We start from the raw sequence: 24,230 nt of genomic DNA on the forward strand, positions 1-24,230 counted from the left end.
AGGTATTTGTGTATGTGTGTGTGTGTGTGTGTGTGTATGTGTATGTGTGGTGGGAAGGAGGGTTAACTTTACTTTTATGCCAAGTTTAATGTGGAACAAAATTGTAATCATAATGTAGGATTGTTTTTCCCATTTTATGAATATAGATAATGCTGAGTTTGCAACAGAGAGCACAGAAACGGGCAAGTTATATCTTACGTCTTGAAGAAATCAGTCCATGGTTGGCTGCTATGACTAACACTGAAATTGCTCTACCTGGGGAAGTCTCAGCCAGAGACACTGTCACAATCCACAGTGTGGGTGGAACCATCACAATCTTACCAACTAAAACTAAGCCCAAGAAACTTCTCTTTCTCGGATCAGATGGGAAGAGCTATCCTTACCTTTTCAAAGGTTTGTGTAGGAAGATTTTCATCCTCTTTATGTATGAACTTGTATGAGCAGAAAGAATTGAGATATAGTAATATAATGTTAACAGTTAGTATTGACAACTTGCCACTGAATGGAATTCTCTAATACTCTCAAGTGTGCCTCATGCTATTGCTAACTAATACAAAGAAAGTGGTATTCTTGGAACCCCATTTGGTCACCCGCCCTCCAACTTAAATTTGTTTTCATAGGGCTGGAGGACTTACATCTGGATGAGAGGATAATGCAATTCTTATCTATTGTGAATACCATGTTTGCTACAATTAATCGACAGGAAACGCCCCGTTTCCATGCACGACACTATTCTGTAACACCACTGGGAACGAGGTCAGGACTGATCCAGTGGGTGGATGGAGCCACACCCTTATTTGGTCTTTACAAACGATGGCAACAGCGGGAAGCTGCCTTGCAAGCACAAAAGGTTGAGTAAAATTAAAATGTGTGGTTTTTTTTGAATGTTCATAAATAAGTGGACAGATCAGCTTATTCTCTGGTTGTGTAAAATATTTGCAGACTTATATTTGAACAGTTTTGCAAGACTCGAAGTCCTTAGGAAAGTGTTTTTGAGGTACATAAAACTAAAAGTTCTAAGAAGCAGATACTAATATGAATTTTATGTAATCTCAACCTTAAGATCTCAAATCTAGCTAAATAAAAATGCCTCTAAATTAGTGGGAGATATAGAAAGGAGTCATATTTTCTTTTCTTCATTTTTAAACTTTTTAATGCTAAGGATCAAATCCAGAACCGTTTGCACACTAAGCATGTGCTGTACCACTGGACTATGCACCTAGCCCCAAGAGTCAAGTTTTTAAGAGTAGGCGTAGTAGCCTGCAGAACAATTATTGAACGGTAAATTAAAGGTAGGAGTCAGAGCCAATGTGTGAATGCAGCGGTAGACAGTGCGCTTAGCATGCACAAGTCCCTGAGTTCTGTACCCAGCACTGGAAGGAAAAGGAGCAGTGGGGGGAGCAAAAAGATAGGAACTAGAGAAGGCTGACTAAATTTTCATGCAGCATGCTCCTCACTATCTGTTGTGGATTTCATATTGATGGTTAAGTCATCAGTGAAGAGCAAAATATAACAAATGAATGTAAATTATAATTTAAAAAATGAATTATTCGATACAAAGAAGAATATAATGATGGATGGGTTGGCACGTGCCTATAATCCCAGCCACTCATAGGCTTAAGGCAGAAGGATCACAAATTCAAGGCCAGCCTGGGCAACTTAGCAAGACCCTATCTAAAAATAGAATTACAAAAATAGGGATGGGATTATAGCTCAGAGATAGAATGATCCTGATTTCCATCTTGATTACCCAAAATAAAATAACCTAAGCATTGAGTTTCGAATCAAGAAAATGTAACAGGCAAACTTTTTCAATAAAGAAGGAATGTCTAAATAGAAAGGTGGAAATTATAACAAAGATATATAGTCCAGTAGAATTGACTGTATATACATGAAATTAAGCTAAGTGGATAATGTTACTGATAAATCAGTTTTAAAATACTAGTTTATATTCAAAGTAATTTTTATCCTTATTTTGATCTTTCTTTTTTTTTTTTTTTTTAATATTTTTTGAAGGCCCAAGATTCCTACCAGACTCCTCAGAATCCTGGAATTGTACCCCGTCCTAGTGAGCTTTATTATAGTAAAATTGGCCCTGCTTTGAAAACAGTTGGACTCAGTCTGGATGTATCCCGACGGGACTGGCCCCTCCATGTGATGAAGGCAGTGCTAGAGGAGTTAATGGAGGCCACACCCCCAAATCTCCTGGCCAAAGAGCTGTGGTCGTCCTGCACAACGCCTGATGAGTGGTGGAGAGTCACACAGGTAAGGAAAATGATCTGTTCATTCTTTCTTCTTATTTTTTATAATTGTAAATGGACAGAATGTCTTTATTTATTTTTATGTAATGCTAAGGATTGAAACCAGTGCCTCTCAATGGTAGGCAAGCACTCTGCCATGACCTACAGCACCATCCCTGATCTAAATTATTTCTTTGGCCATCTCCTTCTCACCTGTCTTTCTTACTCATTTTCCTTCTCTTCCTTCCTTTGGCTCTTCAAGCTTGGTAGTCTGAGACCTGCATTTGAATCTCATGTACAGTTATAAAGGTGCAGCCATGACTGTGTCTAAGAACAGGATGGGAAGGCGGTAAGGGTGAAATGGAAAAAAGAATAAAAAATTTAGAAAGGGAAGAACTAGGCAAAGGAAAGTTCATTTTGAAATCCAACATTCTTGGGGCTGGGGATGTGGCTCAAGCGGTAGCGTGCTCGCCTGGCATTCGTGCGGCCCGGGTTCAATCCTCAGCACCACATACAAAACAAAGACGTTGTGTCCGCCGATAACTAAAAAATAAATATTAAAAAAAAAAAAAGAAAAAAGAAATCCAGCATTCTGATGATGGTCTACTAGTCCCAACCAGGGACATAGTATTGAATGTGGTTGCACAGTACAGAGCCAGCCTGACCACATGCAGCAAACCCTAGGAGGACTTGTTGTTTGTTTATTTTTAAAATAAGGAAGTAGGGTTGTGAAGTTTTGTGAATGTTAGAGCATCAAGTTCATGTTGGGAAAATTTCCTCATAATCCTTAACTTGCTCCCCTCATCTCCTCTCTAGTCTTATGCAAGGTCTACTGCAGTCATGTCCATGGTTGGATACATAATTGGCCTTGGAGACAGACATCTGGATAATGTTCTCATAGATATGACGACTGGAGAAGTGGTGCACATAGACTACAATGTTTGCTTTGAAAAAGGTAAAATAAATACGGCCTTTTGCATTTGTATGAGGGTCAAATATTTTTTGGTGAAAGGGCAAAAATATAACGATTTGTCTTTTCAAGGTAAAAGCCTTAGAGTTCCTGAGAAAGTACCTTTTCGAATGACACAAAACATTGAAACAGCATTGGGTGTAACTGGAGTAGAAGGTGTTTTTAGGCTTTCCTGTGAGCAGGTATGCTGTTTTCTACCTCTAGTGTAATGTTAAATGACTAAAAACCCGTGGAATGAATATATATACATATATATATATATATATACACATATATGCTGTATATATATATGAGGAGACTTGTGGCAAGGCTTATTCAGAACTCTCCTGAACACAGGTGCTCCACATCATGCGGCGTGGCAGGGAGACGCTGCTGACATTACTGGAGGCTTTTGTGTATGACCCCCTGGTGGACTGGACTGCTGGGGGCGAGGCTGGGTTTGCTGGCGCTGTCTATGGTGGAGGAGGGCAGCAGGCTGAGAGCAAGCAGAGCAAGCGAGAGATGGAACGAGAGATCACCCGCAGCCTCTTTTCTTCCAGAGTAGCTGAAATTAAGGTAAAGCCCAGTGATGTCATAGTCATCTTCATTTTTTGTTAATAGAGTAAATATGTCCATAAAAAGTTGAGTAAATCAGTTTTTCTTAAAAAAAAAAAAACGAACTTTTTTGGGGGCAAGATTGTAATATATAATGTTGAAATGGCAGTTAAATATGGGAATTTGGTGTTAATTTTTAATTAGGCAGTGCTCCCACACAAAGACAGTTACCTCCTAGGACGTAGGTTAGTGATTTGAAAAAAATTTTACTTTTAAAATATATTGAAATGTGTTTTAGCACTGACAGTACTAAATGTTTTTTAATTGCACAGTCTTCCCTCCCCATCTGTAGCCAATGATGCTGATCCTGTTCTGGGTGGTGTAGTTATGGGATTGAGTTTGTCAGTTTATGTCTCTGTATACGTCAGTGCAAATATTATCTTTGTCTGTAAAATGGGAGTGACACCATCATCCTTTTCTGGCTTTGATGGGCTTTAGGTAGGATAATATGTTCAAAATGTCCTTCAATGATTCTTCTGATACATGTCATCATGTCACACAGGTGACCCTGTAAGCATCTTCCTAATCAGAATACCTTTTTACAGGTGAACTGGTTTAAGAATAGGGATGAGATGCTGGTTGTGCTTCCCAAACTTGATAGCAGCTTAGACGAATATCTAAGTTTGCAAGAGCAGCTGACAGATGTGGAAAAACTGCAAGGCAAACTGCTGGAGGAAATAGAGTTTCTAGAAGGAGCTGAAGGAGTAGATCATCCATCTCACACACTCCAACACAGGTTTGAAACAGCATTGAATTCTTCTCAGTACATGTCATTAAGGAGAATTTTCATTTTGTGTAAACCTTGTCAGTTTGAATTAGAATTCTTAAGTAGCAGTTTACTGCCAGGTGTGGTGACGCATGTTTGTAATCCCAGCAATTTAGGAGACTGAGGCAGGAGGATCTTAAGGTTGAGGCCATCTCAGCAACTTAGCAAGACCTGGTCTCAAAAAAGGGCTGAGGATAGAGCTCAATGGTAAAGCATCCTTGAGTTCAGCCTCCAGTACCAAAAAATAGCAGCAGAAGCAATAATTTTCTGCTCTCTTATATTTAAATGTATGGCCAGTTATGGAAGATAGGTGGGCATAGTGGTAAGAATACTTGGATTTAGAAACTCTGGGATTAATTTCTCTCAGTGATTGTATCTTGAGTCCTGTTCATTTGTACAGTGGCAGTTATTTCATCTACTTTACTGAGTTTTTTAAAAACCATTTAATTGAATAGAGTGATCTAAACAAATGAACTTTACATAGCAGGTGCTCAGGAAAAGGTGGTTGAATATGCAAGTACCAAGCATTGCTTGAGACTCCCAGACTTACCGAGTTTAACCTTAAAGGAACTCAAAACCTGGGAGTTGTGATAGTTGAGGGAATTACCGGATCACGAATGAGACTGCAGGAGTAAGGTATATTTATTCAGGGCCCTTAAGTTTGCAAAGGAGCTAATCAGGCAGTCCAAGTCTGAGCAAAGTCCAAGTTATTAAAGTAGGTAGAAGAGCAGCAAGTGATCTTTGGATTTATTTCTTTCCCCTTGATTAGGTATTCTGAACACACTCAACTACAGACTCAGCAAAGAGCTGTTCAAGAAGCAATCCAGGTGAAGCTGAATGAATTTGAACAGTGGATAACACATTATCAGGCTGCATTCAATAATTTAGAAGCAACACAGCTTGCAAGTTTGCTTCAGGAGATAAGCACACAAATGGACCTTGGTATGAGTTGACTTATTTTAGATAGAGTATGAGCATGCAAGTCCTGTAGTTCTGTGTTTGTGTGTGGGGTCTGGTTTATTCTCCCTTTCAATGACTGATGACTGAAATGGCTTTACTGTGATTAATATTATCTTTTACCAAAAGGTCCCCCAAGTTATGTGCCAGCAACCGCCTTTCTGCAGAATGCGGGCCAGGCCCACTTGATTAGCCAGTGTGAGCAGCTGGAGGGGGAAGTTGGTGCTCTTCTACAGCAGAGGCGCTCTGTGCTCCGCGGCTGTCTGGAACAGCTGCATCACTATGCAACTGTCGCTCTGCAGTATCCAAAAGCCATATTTCAGAAACATCGAATTGAACAGTGGAAAACTTGGATGGAAGAACTCATCTGTAACACCACAGTAGAGCGCTGTCAAGAACTCTATAGGAAGTATGTTTAAAGTATTTGATTTCATTCATTTCTCACTGGGGGTTCCATTGAGGGTACAAGCAAGTTGTGTTTGATATTTAAATTGCATTTGTGTTTTATTGTTCTGAAAGAAATGGTTAATAGATGGAATTTTTTTCTTTTAATTTTTTTGTTATTGTATTTTAATTGTAATAGTGGGGTTGATTGTGACATTCATACATACATAAAACATAATTTGCTGTATTTAATTCCCCATTACTTCTCCTTTCCCTCCCCTTCCCCCCACTTCCTTTACTGGCCTTTCATGTTTATATTTGTTTTTTTTTTTTTTAATTGATGCATTATACATAAAATGAGCTTTATTGTGATATATTTTTACATGTACTTAGAATAATTTGATTAGTTTCATTTTGAAGTTCCTCCCCTTTCCTTTCTCTCCTCCCTCCCACCTCTTTATGTTGATCCCTTCTGCTCTACTGTTCTGCCTTCTATTTTTATGAGAAACCCTGTTTTTTAATTCCTATTTTCCTCTCTAGCTTCTACATAGGAGAGTAAACATTGGACCCTAGACTTTCCAGGGTCTGAGTTATTTCACTTAACATGATGCTCTCCAGTTCCATTCAATTACCAGCAGATAACATAATTTCATTATTCTAAATAACTGAGTATTTATACCACTAATTATTTATCCATTCATCTATTGCTGGATTCCTAGGCTTATTCTAGAACTTAGCTAGAATGTTAATTGCACTTTGATGTGCTTTATGACTGTACTATATTGATTTCAGTTCTTTTTGGATAAGTACCAAGGAGTAGAATGTCTGGGTCATTGGGTGATTCCTTTCCTAATTTTTTTTTTTTTAGGCATTGCCATGCTTCTTTCTGTAGTGGTTATAAAAAAACCACAGGTTACTTCACTAACTTGTATTTCATCCCTGAGCAGGGCCATGGTAATATTTTATTTCTCTAAAGTGAGCACAGTGGAAGGAATTTGAATGGAGTTACTTTTAAGATTTTTTTTTTTTTTGGTATGGGGGTGAGGTGGGCAGGGGGTACTGGGGATTGAGCTCAGGGGCACTCAACCACTGAGTCACATCCCAGCCCTATTTAGTGTTTTATTTAGAGATAGGGTCTCACGGAGTTGGTTAGCACCTTGCTGTTGCTGAGGCTGGCTTTGAACTTGCAATCCTCCTGCCTTAGCCTCCCAAGTTGCTGGGATTACAGGCGTGCACCACTGCACCCAGCAAAAAGATTCATGCTCATGGTTTCCCCACATAAGTGTTTTTCCTTATCAATTAAAATATATTCTAGTTTAAGCGTGGTAGGATTGGTTTGAAGAGAGTGAAGTTCAGACATAGATTGTTTGACTCAATGAGTCATTTAGGAAATTGTTTAAGCTCTTGAGACTGTGAAATGGAACTAATGACTCTTGTCTCTTTGAGGATGGATTGTAATTTTCTCTTGTACAGTATTTTGTAAAGTGGGAACATTATTTGCAAACTGGGTGCTAATGTTGCAAGCAAGTACCTCCTTTTTTTTTTATTTTATAGATATGAAATGCAGTATGCTCCCCAACCACCCCCCACAGTATGTCAATTCATTACTGCCACTGAAATGACCCTACAGCGGTATGCAGCAGACATAAACAGCAGACTTATTCGACAAGTGGAACGCTTGAAACAAGAAGCGGTCACTGTGCCAGTTTGTGAAGATCAGTTGAAAGAAATTGAACGTTGCATTAAAGTTTTTCTTCATGAGAATGGAGAAGAAGGATCTTTGAGTCTAGCCAGTGTCATTATTTCTGCCCTCTGTACCCTTACAAGGTGAGTTAGCTAACCTTATCCTGGACCATTTCATTGTCCTAAATACATTGATGCTGGGTTGCAGGTATTGCTCTGTGGTAGAATGCTTGCCTAGTATGTGTGCGGCACTGGGTTTGATCCTCATCCCCACATAAAAACAAATTTAAAAAAGGTACTGTGCCCATCTACAACTAAAAAGTTAAAAAAAAAAATGTTTATTGAGATTTTGTGAGGTCTTAATTTTTAATCTCACACCTTAATGAACTGTTTACCCTATGTTAGAGTTGCCTCCTTTCTTTTCTGATTTTGAAGTCTTTTCTCTTAAGTGTGTACCTGAGTCAGTTTTACTGAGGAAGTGTCTCTCTCATTTAGACGTAACCTGATGATGGAAGGTGCAGCCTCAAGTGCTGGGGAGCAGCTGGTTGATCTGACTTCTCGAGACGGAGCCTGGTTCTTAGAGGAGCTGTGCAGTATGAGTGGAAATGTCACCTGCTTGGTTCAGTTACTGAAGCAGTGCCATCTGGTACCACAGGACTTAGACATCCCAAACCCTGTAGAAGCATCTGAGGCAGTACATTTAGCCAATGGGGTATACACCTCATTGCAGGTAAATGTGTCTAGTTCATCTTAAATTTTTTATTTTAGATGTTGTATGTTGTCTTTCTCTTTAATCCAGAAAAACAGTTTGACTCCCTGCTTTGAGTGTTTTTAAGCAGTCATTTAAAATAAAGATGAACGTGAAGTTTGTAGCCATAACTTGGTTATAGTTGTGTGAGTTGTTTTTTAATTTATGGCACTAGGTTTCAAAGTGTGTAATTCATCTACAGTCAGACTACATTAAAATATGTTTCTCACATATTTATAGGAATTGAATTCAAATTTCCGCCAAATCATATTTCCAGAAGCACTTAGATGTTTGATGAAAGGGGAGTACACCTTAGAAAGTATGCTTCATGAACTGGACAGTCTCATTGAGCAAACAACTGATGGTGTTCCTCTGCAGACTCTAGTTGAATCTCTTCAAGCTTATTTAAGAAATGCGGCTATGGGACTCGAAGAAGAAACACATGCTCATTACATCGATGTTGCCAGGCAAGTGAATGCTGGCTGCATCTTGTTTCCTCATGAACAAGATGAGGCAGCCAGGTGAAAGGATTCTAAGCTTTGACTAATTTTTAGAGCAGATATAATTACTTATAAATGTCATGCATACATATGTTTCATTTTTTTAATGATAGATTTACTGGAAGAAGTTGTCTTTAAAAAAGTGTAGAAAGATCTCATGCATGCCTTATCCCTTATCCAGTGTTAGTATCCTGCAGATTTGCAGTAGTGCAGCAATACCATGAAATGGACAGTGATGTAGTCACAGAATGTACTTGGATTTCACTGGTTATACATGCAGTTGCTTTTGTGTTTGCTTATGTAGTTCTGTGCAGTTCTTTCACTTATATCATTTTTCTGCTATAGTTGTACAAGTGCATGCACAGGCATAGAGTTCAGGATGGTATTTTTTTTAGGCCATCTCCAGGAATCCCATGGAGGCATCGGGGATAGTTTACATGGCTAATAGAATACACACTTCACTTCAGGTGAATGCTTTTAAATGAGTTACCTTTTACAAGTTTGTATGAGATATTGAATATTGTGTTTCCTATCTCTTTAATCCAGAAAAGCAGTTTGACTTTCAAACTTGGGGAGGTTGAGTAGTTTCTCCAGGCATGCATGTCCCCACAGCCAAGCCCTAACTTTGTCCCTAGCGACTTAGGAACTCTTTATTTCTTTGTCATTCCAGTGTCTGGTTTATTACAAAAAGTATAAGAGAGTAAAAATAACTGTCCCACCATGTTTACTCCAATGGGAAATTTCAAAGATGCAAGAAACTAGAGAGAATAATAGCAAAATGAACCCCATTCTGCCACCTGTGAATTATGTGCATTTGCTCAGTCTTGTTTACATTTTACTTTGCCCAACTAAAAGAATTTTTAAAAATTCTTTAGTATGAAGAATATGAAGTGTAAACTTACTTGCCATAGTTCCTTAATGTTGTCAATTATTTCACATTTATAAATTTCCTGCTTTCTCATGCTTCTTTTTAATTGTTTTAATCATGCAATAAAAGACTGTAATAATAGCATAGTTATCAGCTGAATAGTTTTTGGATTATTCACATAATAGCTTTTTCATAATTTCTAGCAATACTTAAAAAGTTAGGTGCTACATCAATGTTTATAGCAGCTCAATTCACAATAGCTAAACTGTGGAACCAACCTACACGCCCTTCAGTAGATGAATGGATAAAGAAACTGGTATATATACACAATGGAATATTACTCCACATTAAAAGAAAATAAAATTATGGCATTTGCAGGTAAATGGATGGAGGTGGAGAATATCAGGCTAAGTGAGCCAATCCCAAAAAACCAAAGGCCAAATGTTCTCTCTGATAAGTGGATGCTGATCCATAATGGGGGCGGGGGTGCCATGGGAAGAATGGAGGAATTTTGGATTGGGTGAAGGGGAAGGGGTGTGGGGATAGGAAAGATGGTGGAATGAGATAGACCTCATTACCCTGGGTAAAAGGATGATTGATAGCACAAAGGGTGTGACTACATTGTGTACAATCAGAGGAATGAAAAAGTTGGGCTCAATTTGTGTACAATGAATCAAAATGCTTTTTTTCTTATTTTAAAAGGTGCTAAATCGATACACTTTTCTTTTATGCTCAGTTTTAGATTTTAATATCCAGGTTCCTCTATCCTCATATAGGGTAACATTTAATGTGCTTTGGACACCAAACTTCATAACTGGTTTTGTGTCAGCCCATCTGTGCCTTGTTTCAGAGAAATGGTTTTTTTAAATAATCTCAAGGAAAATTTCATATCATCTTGTACTTTTTCTGATAGAAATGTGTCTCATTAACATTTTTAATTATCTTAAAAATTTTCTTTTACTGGTTCCAGCTATTTGGAATGATTTTTTAAAAATATTTTTTTAGTTGTAGATGGACACAGTACCTTTTATTTTACTTATTTATTTTTATGTGGTGCTGAAGATCAAACCCAGGGTCTTGCACTTGCTAGGCGAGCACTCTGCCACTGAGCTATGACTCCATCCCTGGAATAATGATTTCTTCATGTGTGAGAAATAATAGGTGAATATCTGGTTAACCTTAGTTTTCACCTGATAGTAACAGTTAAATACTAGAAATTATACATTTCCTATAATATAAAATATTTAGAGATAGTGCCTGGATACATAAATATTGTATAAGTCTTAAATAACGTGAAGTGTGAAGGTGAACTTAAAAAGACCTTACATTAAAAATGTGATTCAAAATGGAACATGCCAAAACCTGGTAGGTCTCAATTTGCTGTGCGTAGTTGGTTCTACCATGTGGCTATCATTCCAACATACCTAGCAATTTTCTGCGTCTGCCAGCCTTAGAATTGTGTCATTTTTGACATTCTTTTTTTATTATTGGAATTCATATTGCATATTCTGAGCATCAAGTGAGATTAATATTTTATGTGATAATTTTTATTGTTATAATTTAAGTTTTCGAGCTGGGGTTGTGGCTTAGTGGTAGAGCACTTGCCTAGCATGTGCAAGGCCTTGGGTTTGATCCCCAACACCAAATAAAAATAAATAAAATAAAGGTATGTGTCCAGCTACACCTAAAAAAAATAATGAGTTTGCATACAATTTAGTCTCATGAATAGTTACTCTCTAGGAAATATTGATTTTATTATTGTAATCGACTCAGAATACTATTTTAAATCACAGCCTTCTTTCTAAATGCCACAGGACTTTGTATGCTTTGCTTACTAGTTCTGAGAGTGTTGATCTTGTATGTTCTCCCAAATGCACGGCTCTTCAGCAAGGGTTTAAATCCTCTTTCTCTTTCCCTAGAATATTGCATGCTCAATATGGTGAATTAATCCAACCAAGAAATGGCTCAGTTGATGAAACACCAAAAATGTCAGCTGGTCAGATGCTTTTGGTAGCATTTGATGGCATGTTTGCCCAAGTTGAAACTGCTTTTGGTCTATTAGTTGAAAAGGTAAATGCTGATTTGGTTTTAAGAGTGAGTATTATAGTGCAAGAGTTATTCAATTCATTGTGTGCACAGTAGAGAAATTAACTTTTTTCCCCCCCAATTTATATAGTTAAACAAGATGGAAATTCCTGTAGCATGGCGAAAGATTGACATCATACGGGAAGCCAGGAGTACCCAAGTTAATTTTTTTGATGATGATAATCACCGTCAGGTGCTAGAAGAGATTTTCTTTCTAAAAAGACTACAGACAATCAAGGAGTTTTTTAGACTCTGTGGTACCTTTTCTAAAACATTGTCAGGTAATATTTTTTAAACATGCTGGTTTAGTTGTGGTAGTACTTCAGTGGGGACATGATGGGAGTACACTTAATTGTGCATTTATAAAAGCTTAGGTGCATTAAATAAGTAGTGTTGTTATTATATCTTATTTTTTCATGAAATACTTTAAGAACATTTCCTTTTTTTAGGATCAAGTTCACTTGAAGAACAGAATACTGTGAATGGGCCTGTACAGATTGTCAATGTGAAAACCCTTTTCAGAAACTCTTGCTTCAGTGAAGACCAAATGGCCAAGCCTATAAAGGCCTTCACAGCTGACTTTGTGAGGCAGCTCTTGATAGGACTACCAAATCAAGCCCTTGGACTTACGCTGTGCAGTTTTATCAGTGCCCTCGGTGTAGACATCATAGCTCAAGTAGAGGCAAAGGACTTTGGTGCTGAAAGCAAAGTTTCTGTTGATGATCTGTGTAAGAAAGCAGTGGAGCACAATATCCAGGTCGGGAAGTTCTCTCAATTAGTCATGAACAGGGCAACCGTATTAGCAAGTTCTTATGACACTGCCTGGAAGAAGCATGACCTGGTGCGGAGACTGGAAACCAGCATTTCTTCCTGTAAGACAAGCCTGCAGCGGGTTCAGCTGCATATTGCCATGTTTCAGGTGAACAGTTTGTTACTATTGTTTTTTATTCTAAGTACTGGGGATTGAACCTAGGGAAGCTCTACGTACCCAGCCCTTTATATTTGATACAGGTCTTGCCAAGTTGCCCAAGCTGGCCTCAAACTTCTGATCCTCCTGATTAAGCCTCCTGAGTAGCTGGGATTACAGATGTGCCAACCCAGAACAAACCCACCTTTAGCATTTTGGTGCTTTCTTTCAAATTATTCCTTCGTTGTCTTTTATGTGGTTGAGACCATTTCACATTGACACTTCTTTGCATTTGTTCCATCAGGGTTGTGTGATAAGCATCATCTGTGTCAATGAGGATTGTTTCTTTTTCTTTCTTTCTTTTTTTTAAGTTGTTCTTTCAGGGCTGGGATTGTGGCTCAGAGGTAGAATGCTCCCCTAGCACGCATGAGACACTGGGTTCAAACCTCAGCACCACATAAAAAGAAAATAAAGATATGCGTCCGTCTATAACAAACAAACAAACAAACAAACAAATAAATAAATAAATAAATAATTTTTAAAAAAGTTCTTTTTTAGATATTCTTGGTAGTAGAGAATATTTTGACATGATATGGAATATAAATTATTCTAATTAGGATGCCTTTTTTATGGGAGAATTATTCTTTTTTAAAATATTTATTTTTTAGATATTGATGGACTTTATGAGGTGCTGAGGATCGAACCCAGTGCCTCACACATGCTAGGCAAGCGCTCTACCACTGAGCCTCAACCTCAGCCAGAATTGTTTATTTTGAATGATTTAGTTTGTTCATCATGTAGACATGCATCCTGGGTTATTGAACATATAATTACGATTCTATCTAAAGCAGTTTTTGTTTCACCGATGGCTCTGATAATGTGACAGAATAGCTTTGGGTCTAACAATCTGTCTTTATTTTGGAAATTTCTCAGTTTTATTCATTGAAGTGAGTTTTTGTGGTACTGGGAATTGAACCCAAAGACATTTTTCTACTGAGTTACATCCTGTGCAGCATTGTCACACCTCATATTTTTATTTCATTTTTTTTTGAGACAGGGTCTCACTTAAATTGCCCTGGCTGGCCTTGAAGTTGATGATTTTCCTGCCTCAGCCTCTTAAGTAGCTGGGATCTGGGAGCTGTTTTTAGAAGCTATTTTTGTGCTTGCATATTTAGGGGCAATATAACAGTACAGGCTTTGGTGTGAGATGGATTTGGATTCAAATCAGACTTAGGTATATAAGTTATGTTAACTTCCCTAAGCTCTGCTATCCTTATCTGCAGAATCATTGGGTGACTATGAGGATTAAATATGATGAATGTAAGTTGCTAAGCACAATATAAATGCCCCTGTTTTTCTTCTTCCTTTTTAAATTTATAGGCGTCAATATTTTCTATAGCTTCAAACAAGTTGTGTAAAGTGTGGGATAATTGGGAAGTTACAATTTCTGGAATCTTTTTTGGCATAAGCAATGATTATTTTGTATCATTATATTAATCATGTGCCCCCAAAGAATTGCTGATTTGAGCTAAGTGAATGGAACCAGTATGTGTCCTTCTCTATATGATTTTATCATTAGCTATTTTCTTACCTCATAAAGAAATGAAAATAATTTATTCAAACTTCTCAAATCGCATTTACTACACATCATTTGGGGTCTTTTGGGTGGGTATATTTTACTATTTCTAAAAAAATGTTTAATGTTGTGAAGCTTTAAATGTTTTGTAGTTTATTTCCTTAAAATTGAACAGTTAGCTGGGCACAGTGGTACATGCCTGTAATCCCAGCAGCTTCAGAGGCTGAGGCAGGAGGATCAAAAGTTCAAAATCAGACTCAGCAATTTATTGTGGCCCTAAGCAACTTAGTAAGGCCCTGTCTCAAAATAAAAAGGGCTTGGGATAGGGTTCAGTGGTTAAGCACTCTGGGTTCAATCCCCAGTACCCAACCCCCCTCATGCCACCAATATTAAAAAAAATAAAAAGACAATTGTTATAGAAAATATGACAAAAATTCTTTCAGTTTTTTTTAAAAAAACTGAACACATTGCCTTTTACTCTTTTTTTTCATTTGATTTTGAGGGTTGGGCCCATGGCCTTGAGCATACATGCACAGCTCACACTCTTCAGCACTGAGCTACGCATCTCTGACCCCTGTTTTAAATTGTAGCCAACTATCCCTTGGGGCATCTGGTATCCCTGCTGGAACATATAGAATGGCTTGATCGCCCGGCAGCCAGTGCCTATCCCTTCCCTTTCTTCTAGCTTCTGTATTTGGAGAGTTCCTTTTTTGTGATTGCTGCTTCCACTTTCTTCCAGTCTCCTGCACGTCCTTCACCTGGGCACCGCTTTCACCAAGCCCGTTGCCTTCTCTTTTTTAGTTGTAGATGGTCATAATACCTTCATTCATCCATCCATCTGTCTGTCTGTCTATGGTGCTAAGGATTATACCCAGTACCTCACACATGCTAGGCAAGTGTTTCACCACTGATCCACAACCCCAACCCCCCCCTTTCCTTGCATTCTCTTTATAATTAGAAATTGTCTTTTTTTTGTGTGTGTATGCTGGGAATTGAACCCAGGGCCTTGTGCATGCAAGGAAAGCACTCTACTAGCTGAGCTATATCCCCAGCCCTAGAGATTGTCTTTTGGGGTGATTGTAAACTAGACTTTTATGCAGATTACTAAAATCTTCAGAATTACCATTTAAATATTGCATGTTAGTGAGCCAAGAAATGTATCCGTCCTCTTCCACCTGAGGAATCCATTCTTCTATGGTGTTTCTTTATTCCCTCTCCCTGCATTCAGTCACACTGCTGCAGCTGAGGCTTATTTGATTGTGCTTTGAGGTATTGAGTATCCAGCTCGGGGCTTCACACTAGCTGGGCAAGTCCTCCACCACTGAGCTATAGCCTCAACCTCTTTTATTTCTTATTTTGAGACAGGGTCTTGCTAAATTTCCCAGATTAGTCTCAGACTCCTGCCTCAGCCTCCTCAGGCATGGGCTATCACATCCAGCTTTCAGCTGGGTTTTGGTTCTCTTTCCCCAGTTCTAATTCACACTTCCCTTTTTAAGTGGTGTGTGTCTATCTATCTCCCCACTTGGTATGATTACATTTCTTTTTCTTTGAACAGTGGCAACATGAAGATCTACTTATCAATAGACCTCAAGCCATGTCTGTTACGCCTCCCCCCCGGTCTGCTATCCTAACCAGTATGAAAAAGAAGCTACATACTCTGAGTCAAATTGAAACTTCAATTGCAACTGTTCAGGTGTGTTTGACAGATCTTCCTTCCAACGTTGCTTTGTCCTTGGTTTCTAAGCCAAGGAGCACAATCATTTTCTTTTTCATATTTCATTTATATATATATTTAATATTTATTTAGTTGTAGATGAACACATAGTATCTTTCTTTATTTTTTTATGTGGTTCTGAGGTTTGAACCTAGTGCCTCACACATGCAAGGCAGACACTTCACTACTGAGCTACAGCCTCAGCCATATATATATATATATATATATATATATATATATATATATTTATTAATTTTAAGAGAGAGAGGAGAGAATTTTTTAATATTTTTCAGTTTTTGGCAGACACAACATCTTTAGTTTATTTTTATGTGGTGCTGAGGATTGAACCAGCATGCCAGGCTAGCGCGTTACCGCTTGAGCCACATCCCCAGCCCTAAATATTTATTTTTTGTAGTTGTAGTTGGACACAATAACTTTATTTTATTTACTTATATGTGGTGCTGAGGATCAACCCAGGGCCTTGCACGTGCGAGGGGAGTGCTCTACCACTGAGCCATAACCCCAGCCCCTTTCATTTTTATTTTTAAAGTTCTTACCCCTAAAGATAACCAAATCTCAAAGCAGTCATATTTCATTTACTTAAATAGTAATTATATTTTGAATCAGGAGTAGAAATATACTAAATACTTCAGGTTTTTAATGAATTTGATAATTAATTAATATATGAAGGGGGACCTTGATGATTGGAAAAACTTTGGATATTTGTTTACTTAAGCATTTACATCTGGTTATTATTACTATCTAAGAACCTTGGGCATTTCTTCTGTCATATAGAATAATGGAATTGGGTGGTGTCCAAGGCAACAGAACATTCTTAAATGATTATCATTAACTGTCTTTCTTTAGCTAAATATTTAGGTCAGTTTTTTAAATGACAGAAACTAGTATTGATGAAGGTTATTATATATGTGTTCATGTTTTATGCCTCATGTGCTCAGTATTGACTTGTTTTCTGTTTATATAAGTTAATAGTAGTGTAAAACCAAGTGTAATTACTTACATAATTTTGGGGTACTAAGTATTGAACCCAGGGTTACTCTACCACTGAGCTACATCTCCAGCCCTTTTTAGTTTTTATCTTGAGATAGTTGCCAAGAGCATTAAGTTGCCAAGAATGGCCTCAAACTTGAATCCTCCTGTCTTAGCTTCCCAAGTACATGGGATTATAGGTGTGCACCATGGTGCCTGGCACTTATATAATATTTTTGTAATGAAACATTTTTGGAACTCAGTCTTTTGGAGATTGAAATAATCTTTCTCACACTGGGGGTGTAGCTCAGTGGCAGAATGCTAGTCTAGCATGCATAAAGCCCTGTGTTTAATCTCTAGTACTGCAAAAACAAAATAAAGAAAGGCAATAACTTTTCTTTACAGCATATTCATCAGGAAAAAGGTATCTTTTCAACTTAAAGGATTTAACTCTTGCCCTTTCCTTCTGATTTTAGAGGATGTGTACATGGGGGGGGGGTTCTTTGCCTCCACCTGAAATTTTGAATAAATAATGTAATAACCTTGATATACAAAACCTTCCTTGCCATGATTTTCACCATTATTTATAAAACTTTGCATTTATGGGAATACGATTTGTATCTTTCACAACCAAAAGTAAGAATAGATTTTCTTTAGAGATAGTACATATATTAGAAGCTGAGCATGATCTCTACCACTGAGCAACACTCCCAAATTCCCTCCACCTCCTTTTGCAGTACTGAGAATTGAATCTGGGGATACTCTACCATTGAGCTTCATCCCCAGCCCTTTTTTATTTTTTTCTTATTAAGTTGCTGAGGCTGGCCTAAAACTTGCAACCCTCCTGTCTTAGCCTCCTGGTCAGGGTGAAGTCAAGATGAATCCCAAAGTGAAGCTGATAAAAGATATTTTCAAAATTACACATGTCCCACTCTCTTTATTTTGAATTTCTCTTGTATTATATAAAATGCTTGACAGATAGGAAGTGGAGAATGTCCTGAACATTCATGGAGATTCTACTGGCTTTTATAGGAAAAACTAGCAGCACTTGAAGCAAGTATTGAGCAGCGACTTAAGTGGGCGGGTGGTGCCAACCCTGCATTGGCTCCTGTACTACAAGATTTTGAAGCAACAATAGCTGAAAGAAGAAATCTCGTCCTCAAAGAGAGCCAAAGAGCAAGTCAGGTATTATGATCATGTGAACCCTCATTGTGCTCAGTTTCAGGATTATAGAACTGATTGGAAATTCCATGTGATGCCCATTGGGAAAAGAAGGGGAGAGTCCTGCTCCAGTTCACAGAGCCAGATCAATAGGTCTTTCTGGGCATCCCTCAGGTGTGAACTCATAGCTGGTTATTTCCCTAGGCCTTTATTGTTTCCCATTTAAATATTAAATAGATACAGCTTCTGTTGGAAATTAAACATGATTTTAATTCCATATTTGTTAAGCTTTTTTTATGTATAACTGTAGTGATTCAAAGATTTGGAAGTTTTTCTACCTGGCAGTAAAATGTTTTACAAGTGCCAGGACTTTGTACCCTGCTAGACATTTGTGGATTAACTTTGTTATATTTGGGAACATACACACATATACACAAACCCAGAAAATTATTATGGAAATTTTCAGTCAGGTACAAAATTAGACTAATAAAATGATGACCTCATCCATATCAACAAAATTTAATAATAATTTTAAGTCTTATTTCATCTGTATTCCCTATTCTTCCTCCCATTCCATATGTAAATCCCCAATATATATTCCTTTATTTTGTATTTCAGTGTGTACCTTTTCAGATAAAACTATTTAAGAATGCAACAATACTGCTAATCACACCTTTTAAAATATGCTTAATACTGTCAAATATCCACTTAATATTTTGAAATGAGGCAGGAGTAGAAGCAAAGGAGAAATGTTCTGGTAGATGGGTTTCCTGAAATTTGGATATAACACAAATTATAGCTCAGTGTTGAGGGCAGTTTTGTTATGATGTAAATTTTCTATGTAAAGACAATCATGTAGGAGGTAGATTTACTTAATTGTACTTAGGTGCTTTTGACCATCTCAGACCTAACAGTATTCACAAAATTTGTACATTAATTTACAGACTTTATGAGGATTTAATCTATTTCCCAAAAGAGTTAGATTTTTAGAACCAATTATAGTCTGAATTCTGGAAATGAGTATACAGTATTTTATTTCATTGATTGCCTCCTCCCCCCACACCTGGTGGTGGTGGTTCCCTTTCTGTCTTCACAGGTCACTTTTCTGTGCAGCAATATCATTCATTTTGAAAGTTTACGAACAAGAACTGCAGAAGCCTTAAACCTGGATGCTGCATTATTTGAACTCATCAAACGGTGTCAGCAAATGTGTTCATTTGCATCACAGTTCAACAGTTCAGTCTCAGAGTTGGAGCTTCGTTTATTACAGAGAGTGGTGAGTCTTGCTGGAAGTAGAGAGTTGGTAATGAAAATGATAAAGCTCATTTCACATTATCAATTTAGTATATTCACTCAGTTCACATTTATTGAGCATGTGATACATATAAGATATTCTTATGCAGGACACAGTGGTGATTAAATCTTGCTCTTAGCCCTCATGGAACTTATGTATTCAATAGTGTAATGAATGAAGAAGTGAAAAGGCTTCTCAGCTACAGCATACTGTGTAAGTTTGGAAGGGAGGAGAAAGATAGTGTATAGCAGTGATTCAGACTCACTGAACACAGAATAGTGGGAAAAGCGCTTTGGGAAATGAATTCTAGAAAGGTGAGTTGGATCTAGAAATTTCAAGTTGATAAGTTTAGTGCTTGTGTTTTGTGGAAAGGCTTTAGGTGACCCATTAGAAAGCTCTGGTTTCATTTCAAAGAATTATTTATAGTTAGTTTAGGGACCTTGAAATAGATCATCTTTGTTGTTCCAAGTGTATTTCTCAGGTCTTAAACTTTAGAAATGTATATACTGAACAATTATGCAGAAAGTGAGAAATCTTTATATTTCCTAGACTGTTGAAATTGTTACATACTCTTATGTACATAATTAATTCAAGACACAGCAATTGAGGTTCTTGTATCAGTTTGAGTTACTGATAGTGGATCTTTTGGTGAGGGCATGTGGCAGTAATGGCGATAGATGATTGGACTCATTATTCCACCTGATACTTAAAATCAAATGCTTGTTCTAGCTGGCTGGGATGTGGCTCAAGCGGTAGTGCACTCACCTGGCGTGCGGCCCGGGTTCGATCCTCAGCACCACATACAAACAAAGATGTTGTGTCCCCTGGAAACTAAAAAATATTAAAATTCTTTCTCTCTCTCTCTCTTTAAAAAAAAAAATGCTTGTTCTATTAGGACACAAGTCTTGAACATCCCATTGGTAGCTCTGAATGGCTTCTGTCAGCTCACAAACAGTTGACCCAGGATATGTCTTCTCAAAGGGCAATTCAGACAGAGAAAGAGCAACAGATAGAGACAGTCTGTGAAACCATCCAGAATCTTGTTGATAATATAAAGACTGTGCTCACTGGTCATAACCGACAGCTTGGAGATGTCAAACATCTCCTAAAAGCAATGGCTAAGGTAAGACTCCCTACCACTGACATAGTTTATATTCTCTCTCTCTGAGTTACAAGTATTTTGGTTAACAGAAAAAGTGATCTTTTGTAAACAAAAAACAATTTGAGTCATACTTTCCAACTTGTTTGTAACTGAGTTGGGGTTTCATCAGCTACTTTTTTTAAAAAAGTAGAGAGTACTTTTCTGATTTTTGTAGATAGAAAACCTGAGGCTTAAATTGATACACTGAATGTCATAGGATTTATAATAGAACAGAATTAAACTTATGAGTGTTTTCAACTTCTCTTTCTCTTCCCCACCCATACCCCCAAACCCTTCTCGTTTGCTGCCAAAATGAATAAAATATTGTTCATTCACTTTAGTATCTTATGCAGTCTAGTTATAAGAAAACTTCAGTCCACAGAAAAGGCTAAATTTCACTTTCATCTTTACAAAACTGTAATTCAATTTTAGAATTTAATTTTAATCATTTTGAGTTTATATTTGATGCTGGAAACAAGATTCTTATAGAAAAGAAGTTAGACTATATTAAGAATATAAAACATACTGCTGTATGAAATATCTGTTCTCAGATGACTGTCTTTTAAGAGTAATTAGACAAAAACCATTTTTACTAATCATTGGTATATTGACTATAGGATGAAGAAGCTGCTCTGGCAGATGGTGAAGATGTTCCCTATGAGAACAGTGTTAGGCAATTCTTGAGTGAATATAAATCATGGCAGGACAACATTCAGACAGTTCTGTTTACATTAGTCCAGGCTATGGGTCAGGTTCGAAGTCAAGAACATGTTGAAATGCTCCAGGAAATCACTCCCACCCTGAAGGAATTGAAAACACAAAGTCAGAGGTAAGCATGCCTTTTAGCCAAGATTTATAAAATGTAAGCAAAATATTGAAAATAGTTATCTGGTATAACATTTCATAAACATTTCATGAATTTTGTATTTCAGTATCTATAATAATTTAGTGAGTTTTGCATCACCCTTAGTCACCGATGCAACAAATGAATGTTCAAGTCCAACGTCATCTGCTACTTACCAGCCATCCTTTGCTGCAGGTAAGATCTGTCGATGATCTGTGCATAGATGCTGTGCTGTTTAGTTATACATAAGTGTCTACTATATTTTTAGTCACTACAATTCTGTCATATATCAAACTCAAAAAACTTTCACAAGTCGTTTTAGAGACAAGTCAGAGAGTGAAAATACCTTCTATTCAAATTCGAGAGAGAATTTATTTTATGAGCCAGATGCAGTGGTGCATGCTTCAAATACCAGCTACTCTGGAGGTGATGGTAGGAGAATTACAAGATTGAGGCCAGCTTGAGCAATTTATTGATAACTTGTCTTAAAATTTAAAAAGGACTGGGGGTATAGCTCAGTGGTAGAGCATTTGCCTTGCTGTATGAGGCTTTGGATTCAATCCCTTGTATTGTCCCCCACCCCCAAAATTATATATACACACACACACATATAAAATGACTTTATATATATAAAAACAAGTATGTAAATTATTTTAAAACATGCCTTTTGAGGCCAGAACGGTTAGCACACACTTATAATCCAAGCTATTTGGGAGGCTGAGGCAGGAAGACAAAGTTTGAGGACAGCCTAGGCAACTTTGACGCAACTAAAGTTAAAACCCACTGTGTGTTTGATTTACTGTTCTGTGTTCACGTGTGTGCGTATGTGTACATGCATTGGTATCATTTTGCAAATTTAATTTTTATTCCCCTGCCACCCCCATTTAATATTACATGAAACCTTCCTGTATGTTTTGGTGGTCATCTGCTACTTATCAGCCAGGAGTACTTTACTTCTGAGCTATATCTCCAACCTCTCTTCCCTTTTTGGGGGAGGTACTGGGAAGGGAATTGAACCCAAAGGCACTTAACCACTGAATAATATCCATGGTCCTTTTTGTATTTTTTTTTAAGGCGGGGTAGAGAGAATTTTTAAATATTTTTTAGTTTTCAGTGGACACAAACATCTTTATTTTATTTGTTTATGGTGCTGATGATCAAACCCAGCGCCATGTGCATACCAGGCGAGCGCACTATAGCTTGAGCCACATCCCCAGCGTTTTTTTAAAACTTAATCAAAATCATTTTGAGATAGTCTGAGATACTTAGGGCCTTGCTAAGTTGCTGAAGGAGGCCTCTAATTGTGATCCTCCATGCCCAGTCCATTCCTAGCACTTTAAATCTTTTTTTTTTTTTTAAATTTTGAGACAGAGTCTCATTAAGATGCTTAGACTGGCCTACAACTTATGATCCTCCTTTTTCAGCCTCCTAGGTTGCTAAGATTACAGGTGTGCACCATTACTTCCTGTTCCCTGTCATTAAATCTTAAAAAATGACTTAATGGCCACATTTCACATGGCATCCCGTGTCTGCGTCATATTAATCTTCCATTATTGCAAAGCTATTTATGATTTTTGATACCACAATCTGGTGAATAGTGAACATCATTGCATAAATTCATATCTGAATTTCCTACCATTGAGGCTTTCTAGGACGATGTCTGTCAGTGAATGACTTAGAAGTTGTAAAGTCAGTTTATTTTCAAGGTGGTAGTTAAGTAGTTAACTTGGGATATTTATCATTACCTATTTTCTGCTCTCTTTTTTGTCTCTCCTATATTGTCTTTTTGCATATAAATTGAGCCACCAATTCTTCCTCTACAGCAGTCCGGAGCAACACTGGCCAGAAGACTCAGCCAGATGTCATGTCACAGAATGCTAAAAAGCTGATTCAGAAAAATCTTGCCACATCAGCAGATACTCCACCAAGCACCGTCCCAGGAACTGGCAAGAGCATTGCTTGTAGTCCTAAAAAGGCTGTGAGAGACCCTAAAACTGGGAAAGGTAATTAGTTGAAATAAGGATGCCTTAAAATTTTATATGAAATTGTGTTTTGTCTTAATGTATGTTTTTATTGCTTTGTAGCTGTGCAAGAGAGAAACTCATATGCAGTGAGTGTGTGGAAGAGAGTGAAAGCCAAGTTAGAGGGCCGAGATGTTGATCCGAACAGGAGGATGTCTGTTGCTGAACAGGTGACTAGTTTTTAACATTTTAGTGCTGCTGGAAAAGTGTAAGTTTAATTGTTGCTCTTGCCCATTTCTTTGGTGTTTCACCAGGAAATGAAGAACTTAACAGGTTTTCAGAGATTTGGGGTAATAATTCTAGAGTTGTCAGATATTCACCATGTTACTCTACATTACTTTTCTCTCGTAGCATATTTTTCTTTTAAGATGTGACCCAACCTTGACATCCTTCAAACTCCAATTCATTTCTAATTTACCTATTTTTTGTATTAGATTTATTTATTTATTTATTTATGGAACCCAGAGCCTCTCTACCACTGAGTTACATCCCTAGGCCTTTTCATTGAAAACAGGGTCTTGGCAAGTTCCTGAGGCTAGCCTTGAATTTTTGATCCTTCTGCCTTAGTCTATCTAATTACTGTGGTTGTAGGTATGTACTACCATGCAGGGCATTCAGCTGCATTTTAAAGAGATCCATCTGAAGGTTTCAGATGAAAAACTGATGTTGTTGTTTCAGGTATAGGAGTATCCATAAAGCCTCCAGGAGGATTGGTGGGTGCTTGCCTGATGTCATCATACTCATTGGTGTTATTGTGTATATAAATCTGAGGATGATTTCTTGAAAC

General features: G+C 37.5%; 1 protein-coding gene across 7 annotated transcripts in view; it reads left to right on the plus strand.

The window, feature by feature from the left end:
- The window catches only part of Smg1 (SMG1 nonsense mediated mRNA decay associated PI3K related kinase), a 100,311-nt gene that overhangs the window by 71,078 nt on the left and 5,003 nt on the right, over nt 1–24,230 (plus strand). For 3 of the 7 annotated variants that reach the window (XM_078024300.1, XM_078024298.1, XM_078024299.1), the window contains 22 exons: nt 147–393; nt 621–850; nt 2,017–2,265; nt 3,057–3,392; nt 3,547–3,765; nt 4,350–4,540; nt 5,340–5,512; nt 5,657–5,936; nt 7,466–7,738; nt 8,090–8,324; nt 8,583–8,809; nt 11,630–11,780; nt 11,887–12,076; nt 12,245–12,714; nt 15,834–15,971; nt 18,015–18,167; nt 19,240–19,419; nt 20,333–20,560; nt 21,196–21,407; nt 21,511–21,617; nt 23,246–23,425; nt 23,507–23,613. In XM_078024300.1, the coding sequence (XP_077880426.1) occupies nt 147–393; nt 621–850; nt 2,017–2,265; nt 3,057–3,392; nt 3,547–3,765; nt 4,350–4,540; nt 5,340–5,512; nt 5,657–5,936; nt 7,466–7,738; nt 8,090–8,324; nt 8,583–8,809; nt 11,630–11,780; nt 11,887–12,076; nt 12,245–12,714; nt 15,834–15,971; nt 18,015–18,167; nt 19,240–19,419; nt 20,333–20,560; nt 21,196–21,407; nt 21,511–21,617; nt 23,246–23,425; nt 23,507–23,613 (4,776 nt within the window). Of the gene's footprint in view, nt 1–146; nt 394–620; nt 851–2,016; nt 2,266–3,056; nt 3,393–3,546; nt 3,766–4,349; nt 4,541–5,339; nt 5,513–5,656; nt 5,937–7,465; nt 7,739–8,089; nt 8,325–8,582; nt 8,810–9,237; nt 9,310–11,629; nt 11,786–11,886; nt 12,077–12,244; nt 12,715–15,833; nt 15,972–18,014; nt 18,168–18,201; nt 18,318–19,239; nt 19,420–20,332; nt 20,561–21,195; nt 21,408–21,510; nt 21,618–23,245; nt 23,426–23,506; nt 23,614–24,230 lie in introns of those variants that run through there. The other 4 variants (XM_078024301.1, XM_078024302.1, XR_013427036.1 and 1 more) reach the window with 3 other exon arrangements.

Source organism: Ictidomys tridecemlineatus, chromosome 10 (genome assembly GCF_052094955.1).
Source record: "Ictidomys tridecemlineatus isolate mIctTri1 chromosome 10, mIctTri1.hap1, whole genome shotgun sequence".
In the NCBI taxonomy this organism is placed as follows: Eukaryota; Metazoa; Chordata; class Mammalia; order Rodentia; family Sciuridae; genus Ictidomys; species Ictidomys tridecemlineatus.